At 40.8% G+C, this 18622-nt stretch overlaps 1 protein-coding gene across 9 annotated transcripts in view; it reads left to right on the top strand.

The window, feature by feature from the left end:
• sipa1l1 (signal-induced proliferation-associated 1 like 1) overlaps nucleotides 1-18622 on the top strand; it is a 275095-nt gene that overhangs the window by 220973 nt on the left and 35500 nt on the right. For 8 of the 9 annotated variants that reach the window (XM_052040153.1, XM_052040071.1, XM_052039819.1 and 5 more), the window contains 5 exons: nucleotides 1199-1326; nucleotides 11845-11963; nucleotides 14100-14575; nucleotides 16682-16912; nucleotides 18500-18526. In XM_052040153.1, the coding sequence (XP_051896113.1) occupies nucleotides 1199-1326; nucleotides 11845-11963; nucleotides 14100-14575; nucleotides 16682-16912; nucleotides 18500-18526 (981 nt within the window). The remainder of the gene's footprint in view (nucleotides 1-1198; nucleotides 1327-11844; nucleotides 11964-14099; nucleotides 14576-16681; nucleotides 16913-18499; nucleotides 18527-18622) is intronic. The other variant, XM_052040229.1, reaches the window with a different exon arrangement.

Below are 18622 nucleotides of genomic sequence, written 5' to 3'. Positions count from 1 at the left end.
CTCTAGAAGTACTAAATACAAATTTTGAGTTCCATTAGGATGTTGCCTATAGTTATGAGGGGAGATTGGATAGCCTGGGTTTATTCTCACCAGGACATAGTAGGCTGAGGGATGATCTAGTGAAGGGCATAGTTAGGATACATAGAATCTTTTTCCTAAGGCAGGAAACTCTAGAACTAGAGGGCATAGGTTTAAGGTGAGAGGGGAAAAATTTAAAGACGATCTGAGGGGTAAGTTTTTCACAGAGAGCGTGGTGAATATCTGGAATGAGCTGCCAGTGGAGGTATTGGGGGCAGACACAATTACAACATTTAAAAGGCATTTGATGAGGATAGGTATACCTGGATATGAGTCTAATGCAGGCAAATTGGATTAGCGTAGATAGGCATCACAATCAGCATGGACGAGGTGGGCTGAAAGGGCCCATTTCTGTGCTGTACACTTCTATGATTCTATGAAATGCCGAGTACCAGTTGGGGGGGGGGGGGGGGGGGGGGCGGGGCGTGATGTCTTCTTGTCAATTGTCAATCATCTTCACTGCTCCTGGCATCACAGTCCTGAGAATATTGTGCAAGCTAACGTTCCACACAGGTCCTGGCTTTGGCAAGCTGTTTTTACCTTTCCAAGTTTGAAGATTGATGGTGAGTTTACAGGATACCTGACCACAAGTGGAGAAAGTATTGCAAAACCAAGCCCAGCCTAGCGTGAACCTGCCATTCACCTGTATTATGTTGCTAGATTTGTCGCAGATCTTGGGCACATTCCCCCTGCCCCAGCAGGATTGATCAGCCTAGCAGCTAATCTGATTTCTTTTTGACTGATACTCACTTGACATGCAGCATGGTTTATATTGAAAGATAAGTAGGATGGAGAGAGACTATATTCAGCTTTAGGCTTTGCTGTTCAACTGTCCTTCAGACCTCTGGCCTGATCACATGATCTTGTGTGGTAAGCTTAGTTGATGCAGCGAAGATGCTGAAAAAAAAATGGAGAACAAATTTTAATCTGATAATTAAGAAAAAAAATGAGCATTTGTTCATCTTTCAAAAAACTACTGTCAATAATATAGGAACTAGAGCACAAAATGAGTTTCTTCAGCTTAACGGCTTTGAACTGGTAACTCAATGACCTCCTTGCCGGGAGAATTATTTAGTTCACTAAGTAGTAATCCTGATGCCTTTTTCATTTCCTTCCTCAGATTTGGTCTTAACCGGAGGTCTCCTGGGTCAGTTGACCGTCTGAGCTTTAATGAGGGCAGCGGTAGTGGTAAATCCACACCCATTTGGCAGAAAAGTGAGGATAGCAACATGGAGAAAACCACAACAGGTTAGTGTGACATTGGCTATGTATTGGCTATTTGTATGTTAACATCGTATGTTTTGTTTTGATTGGGTATTATTAAATTGTTTCATATTAAATTTTCTGCATAAATTACATGATGGATTATTCTAATATGCTTATTATGGTATTCATAATTATTCAAATCCAAGCACAGGTCCCTTAGTTCCACTCTCTATTCACTACACTCATTATTGAATATGTAGCTGGTCTCAAATTTCTCTAACACAGCCACTGTAGGGAAAACAATAGAAAAGCTCTCAGCAGTTCCTTATTTGTCACCCGCTGCCAGGGGAAAGGCAGACTGCAGGGATGCAAGAACGTAGGCTGCTGTGACTGTCAGATGATGCAGTTGCAGAATGCATGGAAATTAGAGCTCTTGTTTTTAAAATGTTTGCTTCTGCGCATCACAGCCCATGCTTTCCAAGTCAAATTGTATGTAATTGTATGCCAAGCAACCATTCGTTTATCACCCAGCCTGTTTTATTATTTAAAAAAAAGCATAAAATACTAGAAGTACTCATCAGGCATATCAGCATTGGGAAAAAGAATAAGATTTGATTATTGGTGCTGAGAGATGAATTATTTATTTTGCTTGTGTACAGTCACACACAAGAAGGGAAAGAACAGGAGAAATTAATCACAACGGGGCAGATCATATTGACATGTGGCTAATGGTTCTGTGGAGAGCTGCCAGCAAACAGTAGCACATGTGTTGAGGTGTTCTAGACTTCTGTGCCTTCATTCTGCACTGCAGAAGTACAGAACAGATTGGTGGTTAGATTCCAGGCTTGAGTAACCTCCTGCTCTATCCTTGGACTTACTGTCAAGTCCATGTGTTTTTTGAACTGACTGAACCTAAGGAACAGATATGCTATAGCTGCACCTTCAGGTTATGACAGCCGCAGCCATAGTATCTAATGCAGTTCCCATTCATTTGATTGGTGTCACTGACCCTTATTAAAGTGGTGTGAGTTTTAACAACTAATTTATGACAGTTAAATGATTTTAAAGGAATTTATTAATTTTTAATGTTACATTAATGATTTTTACTTATTAATTATTTAAATGCATTCAGCTCTGTCTCCAATCATCAGAGATATTTAGAAACAGTGGGGAAAGCCTTCTAAAAGCATGAGCTGCCAGGCCTGATTGTGCTGGCAGGCTGTTCTGCCTCACAGAAGCGCCATCGAGGCAATGCCAACAGGACCTCAGGAGCTGCATGAACTGAAAAGTTTGTGCAAGTGTGAGGCCAGCAAAGGGGGTCTGGGGTGTGAATGCAGTCGCAATCTAGCCCAATAAAATGATGAGCAGAGCACCTTCCAGGTTAGTACCCACTGCCAGCCCAAAATTGCATATCCTGAAATTTTGTTTACAAAAGGTCAGACAGCAAGAATTGTGCAATACACCTGTCAGCATTTTAGGATGAAAATAGGTTAATTTTCGGGTGTACTTAACTGAATTGTCTGGTCATTTTGTGTGCAATGGAACATTTCCTCAAGTAGTGTGGTGCCATACAGCTGGACTTGATTAGCACTATGGTGATATCATACAACCTGATGGATGGCCTCCTCAGCATGAAGACGGAACTTTGTCTCCACAAGGACTGTACAGCTGTCACTTCTACCAGTAGCAGACAGAGTAGATTAGTGAAGACTGGGTCAAATTGTGTCCTCATTTTGGTTCCCTCATCACCTGCTGCAGGCCCAGTCCAGCTGCTGTGTCCTCAAGACTTTTCCAAGTTGCCCAGTAGTGATGCTACTGAATCACACAGTGATGGATATTGAAATCTCCACAGTGTATATTTTGTTCTCTTGCTGCTAATTGATTTTTCAAGGGTTTTTTCAACAAGGAGCATACTGATTCGTCAGCTGAGGAAGGACCTTAGCCAACAGATATTTTTCTTGCACATGTATAACCTGGACAATTTGAAACTTCATGGGGATCCAGAATTGATGTTAAGGGCTCCAAGGGCCATTGTCTTCCTCATGTCTACCACTGTGCTTTGACCTGGTGAGTCCTGACCTGCTAGTAGGACAAAATATAAACTTCAGAATTGTCAGGGAGCATCTGAATGTGAAAGTTCCAATTCTGAAGGCGTGTTGTTGGATCAATGGTTGACTAGTTTCTCCCAATTTAGGCGCAGATCCCAGATGTTGGTCAGGAAACCTTTGAAAGGCCAACTGGGCTTGGATGTATCATTTGTTGAATCCATTGCTTACGTCGCCAAGGGTTATCCATTTGGTTTGTTTTTTAAGTTGCAGTTTGGTGCAACTAAATGGCATGCTCAATGATTTAAAGTAAAATTGCAATAAAATTAATTGCATTGCTGTGAATGTCAGCCACACCAAGGTCAGATGCAAGGGAGAAAGACTCTGTTTTTACAACTATCTGTTAGTTTCCTAGTCATCTTCATTCAAATCGTCTTTTGGTTCCAGATTAGTTTAATCAACTTATTTGTAAGTTCGCAGCTGTTGTGGAAGGAATTCATCATCCACACTTTTGGATTACTCATCCAGTACTGGAACCACAAACATTCTGTAGCCTGAGTTCTAGAGCTGTACTTTATTTCTACCAACTAATATTTTAGATGAACGCTGCTTTATCAATTTAATGCATCATTGCATTGAGGTTTTTATACATTTCTCCATTCAGAACAATAGAATGGAACTGAGTGATATTGAGCTATAAATCCAATCCAAAGTTCTGTGGTCACTTGTATAATGAAATTGCAATAAAACGGAGACATCTTCTCCAACCTAAAGTAATCGCAGATACAAGAAAATTCCGTTAATCCAGCATGCTCAGGATTTTGGTGGTGCCAGATTGGCAGATTTTCCAGACAATAGGATGTTATTCCAATTACTACTCCCAACACACTTTTAATTCACTTTTGTTCCCACAAGCTGCACAATAGTATAATAAATTTCCCAGTGAACATGGTAAGTTTGAATGGAGTATAGAAATGAGAGCTCGGTAAGTTTAAAGGGAACACGGGAACTGGGGCCCTGGTGTGTCAAAAGAGTGCAGGAACCAGCACCCCATTGTACTAAAGAGAAACAGGGCTTGGTGAGCCAGATGCTGAACCATCAGGATTTCTAAACAATTGGATGGCGGGTTATTGGAGATTTCTTGTATGATGCTGATTTAATCAGTGCTTTGACAAGTATACAGCTAAATTCATCTGAAAATGCACCAGATTGTACTTCCCAGTATTGAACTTCATGCCCCCAATAAGGACTACCTAAGGTTCACTTTGTTTAAGTATTATTTACTCACTCCATTTGCTCTGAGGTAAAAGCCAACACATCAGTAGACTTTTTGGAAATCTTGCACCCATGCACTTTTTTTAAAAATGATTCCTGTGCTACAAGTGTCAGAATTCTCATGCTCTTCCATAATCCTTCATTTTTTTTTTACCATGAAAATATTTCCTAATCTTTCCTGGATGGTTTACAATGTCTCACAATGGAAGCAACTTGTCACATCCTGCAAATCAGAGAATATCTTCTTAATCCTTGCTCTGTTTCATCATCTACCCCTTGAGCAATTACCAACCCACTTCACAAGTTTCAAACTTCCTATGCTTTCATATTTTCTAATAATCTCTTATGTAGAAATTATCTCATGCATAGAACATTTTCAGTTGTCTGCTGAAAGCTGACATTTAGAGCACTCACACAAAATTAATGACCTCCTCAAAATAAAACAACTTAAATTGCTCCAGTATGATCTACTTATCACAAATCCATGATGCCTGTTCTTAATAAGCATATTCTTGTCAATTATTCTGCAGAAGCCCTTCCCTGACCATCAATATTTTAGTTAATGTTTTAAAGTGAGTATAACCATTCAGTTACCAATCTCTGTGGAATAAGTTGCTCATTTGTCATTGTACTCAGAAAATGGTATTTTTGCTGTCTGGACAGTTTTTTTTCCCCCCTTACAAATTTTGTAGCAATCAAGCACCAAGTTATGTTACAAGCTATAATTATTGAAATTGGTAGGATGTTGCTTGACAATGCAGCACACGACCCTGCTGATTGCTATTGAGAACCCAATTGAATGCCAAGGTCAATCAATGTTAAATTTGTAAGAGAAGGATGCCCTAGATATGATGGGAAAAAATGTAACGTATTTTCTACTTGTATGTCTTCTGTCTTTAGAAAAGCAGTTTTACTGTTTAAGGAAAATCTCTAAGTTAATTGTAAGTGTTACAAGATTAATTTTAGTTAGTCATAGAGTATACAGCAAAGAAACAGGCCCTTCAGCTCAACTTGTCCATGCTGACCAAACCCACCTGAGCTGGTCCCATTTGTCTCTGTTTGGCCCATATCCCTCCAAACCTTTCCCATCTGTGTACCTGTCTAAACATTGTAATTGTACCCACCTCTACCACTTCCTCTGGCAGCTCGTTCCACATACCCACCATCCTCTGTGTGAAAAGGTTGCCCCTCAGGTCCCCTTTAAATCTTTCCCCCCTCAGCTTAAGCCTTAAGACTCCCCTACCCTGGGAAAAAGACTGTGAACATTCACCTAATCTATACCCATCATGATTTTATATACCCCCCTAAGGTCACCCTTCAGCCTCCTATGCTCCAGAGAAAAAAGCCCCAGCCTATCCAATCTGTCCTATAACTTAAGCCTCCATTCTGGTAGCATTCTTGTGAGTCTTTTCTGCACCCTTTCTGGCTTAATGATATCCTTCCTACAGCTAGGCGACAAGGACTGCACACGTGTGGTCTCACCAACGTCTTGTAAAGCTATTACGTGATGTTCTGACATTTGTACTCAGTGCCTTGACCAATGAAGGTAAACGTGCCTAACACCTTCTTCACCACCCTGTCTACCTGTGTCATCATTTTTAGGGAACTATGTACGAGTACCCCTATGTGTCTCCATTCAACAACACTCTCCAGGGCCCTGCCATTTACTGTTTAAGTCCTGCCCTGGTTTAATTTCCCAAAATTGCAATACTCTCCACTTGACTTAGTTAAATTTTGTCTGCCATTCCTTGGCCCACATTCCCGGTTGATCTCTTTTTCTGTAACCAGTAATAAAAGGGCCATTTGCCATCAGACATATTTAATATGAAGTGCTTGGATGAATTTTCTACAGTTTGGGGTGATGTTTGAGATTTCTTAGTATAGAGTAGCACAGTGGTGCCGCTAGTAGAGGTGCTGCTTCACAGCTCCAGCAGTCTGGGTTCAACCCTGATCTCTGGTACTACTTGTGGAGCTTGTGTGTTCTCCCTATGACTATGAATTTCCTTCAGCTGCTCCACTTGCCTCTTGCGTCCCAAAGATATGGGGGCTAGTAGGTTAATTGACCACTTGAAATTACCCTGACGTAGTTGAGTGGTAGAATCTGGGGAGATTTAATAGGAATGTGGAAGAATAAAATGGGATTAATTAGGATTAGTATAAATGGTCGGCACAGCCTCAGTGGGCCAAAAGGCCTGTATGCATACTGTATTACTCTTAAACCATGGGTTTAGGTATTGAAGTGAAAATGCAATTCAGCACTGAGTGCTTGAACAGACCAGCATCCTGAACTCAATCCAAATATTTGAAAGTTCTTCTATTGCCAAAAAGCCTTTGTCCTTATTTCGATATTAAATAAGTTTCTGCTTACATGCGGCGTGCTCGTGTTCCCTTTCTTCTCTTTCTCATTTCTCTGACCCACCATCTGTTCTGTCTGCAAAAGCCTCTCATTATCATGTGCATCAAATTGCAGTGTGTTTGACAGGATAGAGTTTAGCTCTGAAGATTCATGGTAATTGTGATGACAGTAATGAATGTAAAACCGCCCATCCCCCTGCTGCGTATCCGTAGCCATCGAAGTGGCTCTACAACACCCAGCAACTAATGACACAAGTATCTTATTTAAGTCATGCTCAACAACAGAGGACTTGGGAAAAGTCAACAGTGTCGTTGATTGGCTTGTACTGATAGCACTCTGCTCTAACAAAGTGTTTATGTGCCAGTTTTTATTTTTTTAAGGAACAGTGATTCTGTTTGATCATCCACTGCTGAGTAACAATGTTTTGTAATTAATTTGGCTTGGTCTTTGTAGCCCAGTCTGTAAATACGAATTATGAGCCTTCCAATATGGTTGCTTAATGTGTGTCGTTTTGGTTGGTAACTGGATGATTGGGAAAACTTTAAAAAGCAACGAAGAACCACTAAGCAAGCAATAAGGAAAGGGAAGATAGATTATGAAAGTAAACTAGCACTAAAAACAGATAGTAAAAGTTGTTATTATATAAAGTGGTAAAAGGCGGCTAAAGTGAACGTAGGTCCCTTGGAAGACGAGAAGGGGCAATTAATATGCCAAAGAGAGATGTTATGGATGCGATGGGGGGGGGGGGGGGGTGACGACCTCAATACAATTGCTGTCACTAAAAAAGGTAGTGATGAGCAAACTAGTGGGCCTAAAGGTAGGCAAGTCTCCTGGTCCCGATGGGATGCATCCCAGGGTACTGAAAGAAATGGCAGTAGTAGATGCGTTTGTGATAATTTACGAAAATTCTCTGGAATCTGGGCAGGTCCCAGCGGATAGGAAAACAGCAAATGTCACGCCACTGTTTAAAAAAGGATGTAGGCAAACGGAGGGTAACTTTAGGCCAGTTAGCTTAATGTCTGTAGTCGGGAAAATGCTTGAAGCTATCATTAAGGAAGAAATAGCGAGACATCTGGATAGGTTCCATCAGGCAGACAGAGCATGGATTCATGAATGGTAGGTCCTGCTTGACAAATCTACTGGAGTTCTTTGAGGATATAATGAGCGCAGAGGATAGAGGGAAACAGGTGGGTGTTGTATACTTGGATTTCCAGAAGGCGTTCGATAAGGTGTACATAAAAGTCTTATCCATAAGATGAGAATGCTTGGACTTGGGGGTAATATATTAGCATGGATAGAGGATTGGTTAACCAATAGTAGGCAGAGAGTTGGGATAAATGTGTGTTTCTCTGGTTGGCAATCAGTGGAGAGCGGAGTGCCGCAGGGATTGGTGATGGGCCCGCAAATGTTCATGATATACATTAACAATTTGGAAGAGGGGACTGAGTGGAATGTATCTAAGTTTGCTGATGACACTAAATTCAGTAGAAAAGCAAATTGTGCAGACAATGCCGAGAGTCTGCAGAGAGATATAGGTAGGTTAAGTGAGTGGGCAAAGGTCTGGCAGATGGAGTACAATGTTGGTAAATGTGAGGTCATCCACTTCAAAAGGAAAAGTAGATGATCAGATTATTATTTAAATGGTGAAATATTGCAGCATGCTGTTGTGCAGAGGGACTTGGGAGTGCTTGTGCATGAATCGCAGAACATTGGTTTGCGTGTACAACAGGTTATCAAGAAGGGACATGGAATGTTGGTCTTCATTGCTGGAGGGATTGAATTTAGGAGCAGGGAAGTTACGCTGCAACTGTACAGGGTACTGGTGAGGCCGCTCCTGGAGTACTGCATGCAGTTCTGGTCTCCTTACTTGAGGAAAGATATACTGGCTTTGAAGACGGTGCAGAGGAGGATCACCAGGTTGATTCTGGAGGAGAGGGGGTTAGCCAATGAGGAGAGATTGAGTGTCCTGGAACTGTACTCACTGGAATTCAGAAGAATGAAGGGGGATCTTAGAGAAACATATAAAATTATGAACAGGATAGATAAGATAGAGGCAGAAAGGTTGTTTCCACTGGTGGGTGAGACTAGAACTCGGGGACAGAGCCTAAAGATTCAGGGGAATAGATTTTAGGACAGAAATGAGGAGAAACTGCTTTTCCCAGGGAGTAGTGAATCTGTGGAATTTTCTGCCAGGGAAGCAGTAGAGGCTACCTCATTAAATATACTTAAGACATAGATAGATTTTTGCATAGTAGGGGAATTAAGGATCATGAGGAAAAGGCAGGTAGGTGGAGCTGAGTCCACGGCCAGATCAACCATGATCTTGTTGAATGGCAGAGCAGGTTCGATGGGCCAGATGGCCAGATCCTGCTCCTATTTCTTATGTTCTTAAGTAATTCAGATGCCAACAGGACCTTTCAGTGGTTTATGCTTAAGAGGCAGCAAAGCATTTTCTGTGAAAGAAAATGGAGAAACTCGTCTCAGATCACTGGAAGTGTTTCAGCTAGTGCTTGTATTTATCTCTGCACGGTCAGTTCCATCTAAGTCAACAGATTTGAATTCCTGAGACAGAGTGCAATGTACAGCCTTGTGCTATATAATCTCATTTAGAGATGCCACTGGGGATGAATTTCTAGCTAGTGATGTTTTAATATTTGAAAACTATGTGCAATGATTTTATAACTCCAATGGAACTAATGCTTTGAACATTGAGTTGATGCATTTTAATTTTGTGTTGAAATAATTATATGTTACAGAATTCGCTAACAAGCTTTTAAATAACTTCCCAGCAATGATAACTGCTTGAATCTTGGGGGGAAAAACTGAACCCCCAAAATGTTATGCAGTCTGTGCCAAGCCCAGTTACTGAAAGCTGCCCCTGTTTGGGAAATATGCTAAACATTATGCAGCCATAGTGGATGATTACCTGTTCTTATGACACCCACCTAAAGTTTAATGTGTTGTCTCTTGGAGTTCCTTTATATTGACCTATAGGTCTAGCTGTTCTTAGCAGTTCAGAATGGCTGCTCTGGCACCTTCAGTGTACACAATAGCAAAACATGCTACAGTGGCTAAAAGAGCAGGCTGTTATTGTTTTGCTTCCTGAAGATTGGTGCCTTAATTGATGCTCAGCATAGTATGTGGTGTTCACACTCTGTGATTTAGCAAGTTCTTTTTTTAGCAATTGTTTTGGGCCATGCAGAGGTTTCCAATTTTGGAGATGCCTTCAACTTGCACTGTACACCTCCCCCTTCTGCTTTTCAACCATCACCATCAAGCACCAGAACTAATCAATGACATTGCTACAATTCCCTTTGTTAATATGGAAGTACCCAATGGTTTCAGTGTATCAGGCCAGATCACTTGACTGGAATCCCCACCTCTCTCACTGCTTAGTTGCCACTGCAGTGAGTGCTTCTTGGTGAGCCTGCTGAATGAAGGCTGACCTTATGGCAGATTCTGTGTTGCTCGATAATTGTTAGCATTTGATGTCCCTCAACATTTTTTATTAAGGAATGAAGTGGTCTTGTATCCATTCCTACTCTTGCCCCAACTAAGGGGACAGCTGAGAAATGTCACTGGGCTTTTAGTGTCAATAATATGGGAGGAAACAGTAATTTAAACTAGGAACAGATATACATTTTAATTCTTTCTCCAGGGTTTATCCGCCTACTAACTGATATTTTGGGCAATTATCCACACAGTGTTCAGAAAATATACTCATAGAACATAGGACAGTACAGCCCAGGAAGAGGTCCTTCAGTCAACCATGTCTATGCCGATCATGATGTCAATCTAAACTAATCCCATCTGCCTGCATCTTGTCCATATCCCTTTATTTCCTGCCTGTTCACATGTCTGTCTCTTAAACATTACTGTTATATCTGCATCTACCGTCTCCCCTGGCTGTGCATTCCAGGCACCCACCTATTTTTGTGTAAAACAAAAACTTGCCTCGCAAATCTCCTTTGAATATTCCCCCTGTCACCTTAATCGTGTGCCGTCTAGTATTGGACAGTTGCACCCAGGGAAAAAGCCTGAGACTATTTAACCTGTCTGTGCCTCTCATAACTTTATATACTTCTACTAGGTCGCCATTCAGCCTCCCAAGCTCCAGTGAAAACAATACAGGTTTGTCCATCCTCCTTATAGCAATACACTCCGCTCCAGGCAACACCCTGGTAAATCTCTTCTGCACCCTCTCCAAAGCCTTTACATCCTTCCTAAAATGCAGTGACCAGAAATGCACAGCCTAACCAAAGGTTTATACAGCTGCAATATGACTTAATATAAGCACCTCACCAACAGCCTGTCCTGGTCAAATCACCTAGAAGCCATGGCCAAGAAAACTCACCAGCGCCTCTACTTCCTCAGGAGGCTAAAGAAATTTGGTTTGTCCCCTTTGACACTCACCAACTTTTACAGATGCACCATAGAAAGCATCCTATCTGGATGTATCACGGCTTGGTACGGCAACTGCTCTGCCCAGGACTGCAAGAAACTGCAGAGAGTTGTGGACAAAGAAAAATATTCTTTTGGTAAAGAGATTAAAATGGCATTGTTGTGCTTTTGAGATTGGCCTATTTCTCCATTCTGGGACTTGGAAACACTGCACACAAAACTGCTGCTATATGCATTTTCAAAAGATTCATTAATGACAATATTTGAAATTATAATTGCAGCTGTTTTTGGGACCATAACAGTCAGCAGTTTCCAACATGAATGTAAAGTACTCTGTATAACTTTCATGGTAGGGATTACAGCTCCTTCAGTTTCCACGCTGTGCCAGTTTAATTAACGCTGGGAATGTTTATGAATAACACTTGGCTTAGTGGAAGAAGAAATCCTCTGCTGTTTTATAAAAAGTGTTGAAATGTATTTCAGAGCCAACCTGGCATATCCCATCAGTATCGAAGGTGACATCTGCACTTAGAGATAGCCCCAGTGGGAGGCTGGTGAGGCAGGAAGTTGTGGACCATGTTTCTCCAGTCAAACATGGACAGGTAAACAAGTTAAAACTTTTAACAAGTTAAAATGTGCCAGCTTTACATCTGTTCCAGCATGATAGGAGTGATCTCCCCCTCCCCACCCCCCACGCCTCCATCCTCATCCTTGTTAATGAACTTGATCTGCAGAACAAAGTGTGAGTGCCTGCCATGTTTATAGATGCTTGCAACTCTTAACAGATAGGAAATTACTGAAAGCTTTACTGTGGTTTTCGAGGTAACAGTGTTTACCTGGTTTACCATGTGTACCTGAAACAGCTTTATATTCAGCTTGTTAAACAGCTTCTTTGGAACTCCTGAAATTGAACCTTGGGTTCTGTATAACGTATAAATCTCAGTTTGCAAAAAACAGATGCGTTTTTACTCCCAGTCCTTTGCACTAATTACATATTTTTTGAGTTACTCCTGGAGACAAAACCCTCAGTTGAATTGCAGTCATGGGGATGAGCTTCCTTTGGAAGAAAGAAAGGAAGGAGGGAGGAAGCAAAGTCGAGGGAAAGAATTCCAAAGTGCAAGTTTCTCAAGAGCTTTTATCATAGACCATGCACAGGCAGTAGGAAAATGGTAAACTCAAAAGGATTTGAAAATGTGGGTCAGGGCACAGAACTGGTTGATTGAAATCCACAAAGTGCTAAAAGACTTATTTTAGAAATGATAATTTCTTACAAAGTTCACAGAAATTCAATACACAGAAGGTCCAAGGAAGAGAAAAACAGGAATGTTCAGACCCATAAAGCATAACCTTCAGGGTCAGTAATGGGAAAAAAAAGTGAAGTGATTTGGGTAAGGAGGGCTCTTCACTGGGTTAAATGCATTAAAATTAAATACTTTATTGCTTTCAGATGTAGTCTCGCCTTCCCTTTTTCAATTCCATCCCAATAAACTGCATGGTATGAAGAAAGCTGGCTAGCTGCAACTTTTTGCACATCTAAGGACCACAAAGTGTTGAACCAAAGTGTTTGAGAAACCAAGTGAAGGCATGTACTCAGTCATCCTCCATTGCCTAGTACTATTTAATGAAAAATTGATCTTTTCACATGGCGACGGAGCAGCGATGAACCAGCCATTAAGCTATTTCTGTGAAGAATATTGCTTAAAGGACATTTGTTTATAGTAATGACTTTGACTATACTTGTATTGTTGTCACAGTCCAGAGTTGGCCACAAGGCAGTGGCTAAAGAAGACAATCATGAGTTCAATGCTCAACAAATTATTCCATAATTTATCTTTACCTTGTATGGACACTACATTGCTGAGACACAATGGTTTATGTGGATCAGTCACCCTACCCCCATCTCCCCTTGCCCATCTCAAGTACACCTCCCACATTCCAAAGACGTACAGGTTAGGAAGTTGTGGGCATGCTATGTTGGCACCGGAAGCGTGGCAACACTTGCGGGCTGCCCCCAGAACACTACGCAAAAGATTCATTTCACTGTGTGTTTTGATGTACATGTGACTAATAAAGATATCTTATCTTATCTTACACTGAGGCTTTGGATATCACTCCAATCCAATTCTTGGAGATACTTGTGTTTTTTTTGTGCTGATGAGATTTTTACTGAATGTATCAACACACCATTTAGGTCACTGACGTATCTATCATCAGTAGCCACTCACCAATTTAAGCTTGTTCTCTGCTGAAGGTTTCCTGTGACAGCCTATCTTTACAAAGTGTCCTTATAAAGTTTATGGTTTCCTTAGCTATCAACCAACTTTCCCATCCTTCAGTCACAAACATGCCACCAGGTGCTTCAGAAGGGAGAATTTGTATTTGTTTTATTGGATGTCTGCCTGCACTGTGATAAAGGAGCATTGCATCACATCTTAGGATTTGCAGTTAAGTGCTCCTGACATTTGAGGTACTGTTAGTAAAGCCACTGTCATTGGATAGCAACATCATGGTATTGTGTTTAAAAACAACGGAGGCAATTATGATTTAGAGTCTGTTTTTTGCAACATTGAGATGAGAGATTTGAAATCTGAAACAAGAACTGAAATCTTGTTTTTAAGAATTCTGTCACATGTCATCTTTAAGATATGTTTTGAATTGTGCATTCTGTTAATGAAACTGTAGCTATTAAATAGTTTAGAGTCTTGACCAATGATGCTGTTTCCTTCTACACTCTCTAGTCTGATGCTCAATATTCAAGTCATTCAAGCAGCAACACACTTTCTAGCAATGCTTCAAGTGCTCACAGTGATGAGAAATGGTATGACACAGGGGACCGGATGGAATCTGAACTAAACGGTTATAACTACATTCAGGGCACGTCTGCAGACAGCGGCATTGATACAACCTCTTATGGGCCATGTCATGGCAGCATGTTGTCTGCAGGGACCCCAGCTGCTCCAACAAATTCTTTGAGGTCTGCACCAACAAAAGAGAAAGCAGCTTCCCCCTGGCCTGGTTCAAATGACAGTGGCATGCATTGCAGCCGACTAGGAGATCGGGGCTCCCACAGTTATGAGAGGAGGGGAGCACTCTCGCCAGCGCCAAGCACAGAAAGTCAAAGCAGATGTTACGGAGGGTTGGTCCACAGTACTTCAAGTGCATCAGCTCAAGAAGGCAGAGCATACAGCCTCAGTGATACCTCCTCTCAGTCCAGGTAATTCATTTCATTTCATTTGTAATGATGTGTTTCCTCTGAGTTTGTCCCAGCTTCCAATCCACCACTAGAAAGTCTTGGTGATAACTCCTCAAGCCAAGGTTAGGACTGGCATTCTGCTCTCCCCTCAGCTATAAGAAACACTTAACAAAAATAACCTGGGCAGAAGGCACTGTGTCTGGTCTGGCCCTTTCCAAAGTGTGAACATGTGTCTAAGTTCTTTGTGAATAGATCTGTGAGAGAATAACCCAGGATGAACACTTCTGCAGTGCTGTGGCAATATGTAGCTGGAAGTGAGTAGGGTAAATCTGCTTCCAGGCTGGGAGTTGCACCAGTGTTGGCTTCCCTTTTGTTGTCATTTCCATCACTCCCTTTGCTTCCCATCAATGAAATGCATGAGAATTACCATTCATCACATGAACAAATAGTGGGATAGAAATCCTCTGGATAGCAGAAGGTTCTTATGCAATAGTTTAGAGAAAGCCACACCATCTCTGCAAATGATGTATTTATACATTGGCCGCTCAACAGTGATGTAAATAGGCACGCAACACACCTTTATCACAGCATTCTGTTGTGTATGCACAGAAGAAATGCTATGGGCCTTGAATACAGGTGCCTTAATGGGGGAGAGGAACTCCTGAATTAGCTAAGTAGCCTTATAGAGTAGCATCATTCTGTGCTACATCATTTTATCTGCAAACTCCTGCAGGAATTCTACAGGCCAGCAGTTTCATTCCCCTGATAAACAATCAAAGCCATCTTGTGAATTTAGCAACAGTAAACACTTGAAAGCTTGTAAATGATAAAAAAAATGATTGCTCATTAACTGATGATTCTTCAGTGTAATTGGTATCCTGCCCAGGTGATCAGGTGGCTTTACTTTTAAGACTATAATCCCTTAATGTTAATTATAATATTTCAGAATAACTCGCACATACTCCTTGACTGTAACTATCAGGTATTGTTGGATTTTTTAATGAATGCATTTGAGACAGGCATCTTAATGTGCATATAATTTATATGAAAGCATATTGCTTTCAGCATGACAATATGATTGATATGTGTTAAGAGGGTGTAATTTGGCACATTTGTCTGAAATTCATTTTGCCACTTAATACCTTATGGTAGCATAGCAATTCCTGCCACTGTCTGTAAGGAGTTTGTATGTTCTCCCCGTGACTGTGTGGGTTTCCTCCAGGTGCTCCAGTTTCTTCCCACATTCCAAAGACGTACGGATCAGTAGGTTAACATGGGTGTAGTTGGGCGGCGCGGGCTCGTTGGGCTGGAAGGGCCTGTTACCATGCTGTTTAAATAAAGTAAAACTAGATTAATAACCTACAGGTTAGTTCTGTCCAGAACAGTTCACAAAGAAAGGTTATTCACATACCTTGTGCTAAATGTCATTTACCTGTCAAGCCTTGTCTTTACTGGTGTAGATTGGTCCCAGTCCCAATCCCTTACTTAACATGTTTATATCGTCAAGGCTCTATTCCTCATAAATCTCCCTCTCTCTTCACATGCCTTTCTGCACATAGTCTCAAACTTTGGAACTCTCTCTTTAAATTCCTCTCCCTTTTCTCTTCAAAACCTGCTTCTGACGAATCAATGCTTTTTTTCCCTGGGCTAGAATTATTAGTGTCACAACCATTGTCATGTCCATCCTGGTGTGAAAAAATGTCTATTATATTCTTACACATCCATCTGAGGTCTTTGATGGACAAACAAAATCCTTCTTCATGACATCCAACATTTGACCAAACTCACTCAGAAAGTGTTACTGGGCAGCTGAGGATGACAAATCCTTCCTCTGTATAAAAGGTGAAGACCGCTGCCTGCCTGCTGTCAACAGTTTTCACCTATGCTTGCACACCATGTAAATTCTTCCATTGCAAGTTAGCAAAGTAAGCGATCTGTTCTTAGACAATTCAGTTCATTGTGAGTAATGGAATAACATCAATAATTAATTTTAACAAGGGAAAAGTTGCAGTCTAAAATTGATATTTTGACTAAAAACAATGTAATGGCCAACCTATGAGATGCAAGTTCTTCATTCTCAAGATGCATAATCTTTATAACGGGGACCTTCTTTTTTTTCCTCTCTAGTACTCTGAGTTCAAGGCATTCCATAAGTCCAGTGGTCTTTACACACAGTAGGAGTTCACCCCATGATGAGACCCAGCCAACTCCTTCACCCCAGGCATCACACCATTCATCTTCCACATCTGGACCCAGAACGTTTTATCCTCGCCAAGGAGCTACAAGCAAATATCTAATAGGCTGGAAAAAGCCAGAAGGGACTACCATTAACTCTGTTGGATTTGTGGATTCGAGAAAGTAAGATGCTAAGTTTTTCACTAACTCTCTAAAGTGTTCTGTAATCCATTCTGTGTCACCAGATTAAATATTTATGCATGGACCACAAATCAAGCACTCCTTGGAATCTCTCCGCCCACACTTATGTCAGCACAGTGGGCTGGGTAATATCTTGCCCCTCCAAAGCTGTTTCGGTAAAAGAATTTTCTATCAAAGGGGCAGAGAGAGTGGTTCAGATGGGGGTACCTGTGCATGACATTTGTGTACTGAAACTAAATACAAAACATTTGCACCTCATGTACAAGAAGGAACAACCGTTACCAAAGATATGTATGAATTACTCCTCTGATCCAACTCAACAACTTGGTAACCCATGCAGAAATAATTACATTATGCATGCTTGAAAACCGCTCCACATACTGTGCACATGTATTATATAATATATTATGTCCTGAAAGGTTGATAATAAATAGCTTCAACAGAATGTTAGCAAGGTAAGGTTTTTTTTTGTCTGAAACCTGATTTAGGCTCCATGATAATGAGGAACAGGGATGCTGAAAGGGGAATCAGGTCCATTTCTTAGAGGATATATGATACATGTTTTAGAAAAACTAGGCTCATCCATATAAGAAAGACTGCAATTACCCCTCTTCACCTACATATTCTTAATCCCATATGATCCCAAAATTAAACATTTTCAAGAACTGACCAGAGGTTTTGTTGAATTCTAAAAATTGATCTGTTTTCCAGTGAAGAACTTTTTGTCCCCTGTTATAATTTATCTTTCTCCTTTTTAGTGTCATGCTTCTCTTTCACATCAGAGCTTGAAATAATTTATGGCTCTTGCTGTTGGCCCTGGTGCCTTATAATATCCCTTGCAAAAGGAAGACTGTTGTGAAGCTGCACTCAGAGTGCAAGTTAATGTTAGAGTTGCTATTATAAAAACATTTTTTTTTATTCAGTGTTAATAATTGGAATGGGGGGGTGTGAGAAGAGGAATAGCAAATCTCTTTGTAATAGAGTATTGTAAAGAACATTTAGAAACCTATGTGATAAACAGTCAGCTAAGTCTGCTTTGGTGTAGCAGAGATAACTGATTGCTAATGCAGTTTTAGCTTGTTACAAAAAAAAATCTCCAAGGTCATATTGCCATGATTGGCTGAATCATTATACCTCACCAAACTCTGTGCTGGCATCCAGGTACTTATTGCAGGTGCATGCAAATAACTTCCTTGTGGCATAAGTTTTTGAATTGTTTTAAACATGTCATGTGCACAAGAAAGGACAAAGATACTTGTTTCTTCTATGTTCCTTCCCCTTTGGATTTCTTGTTGTGTTGTCACCATTTGTGCTGAAACCCAACCCTAAAACTGAAGCTGATGATGGGACCCCTGTCATGTGAGGTCCCTGCACCTGTATTGTTTTTGTTAGTGACAATAGAAGAATGTACTGTAACATCCACATAATAGATAGCTCAGACAATCTTTTTATGTTTGCAGTTGTCCTATTGATGAGGGAAAAAATGCTGTATATTTTGTTGAGTTTTGACAAAACCTGCCACCCATTATTCCTTATGTTGTGCAACTCTTTCTTGTTAATGATTTCTAGCTTTATCACAATGCACGGATGGCAACGGTAGGCAAAACCTTATGATTTTACTTAACTGTTAAATCCAAAAACTTGTGTATATTATTTTTTACTCTCTTTTTGAAAGGAAGTATCCTGCAGCCT

Source organism: Pristis pectinata, chromosome 1, assembly GCF_009764475.1.
Source record: "Pristis pectinata isolate sPriPec2 chromosome 1, sPriPec2.1.pri, whole genome shotgun sequence".
Classification (NCBI taxonomy): Eukaryota; Metazoa; Chordata; class Chondrichthyes; order Rhinopristiformes; family Pristidae; genus Pristis; species Pristis pectinata.
The sequence above is the reverse complement of the archived record's forward strand: the minus strand, read 5'-3'. Positions and strand labels throughout refer to the sequence as shown.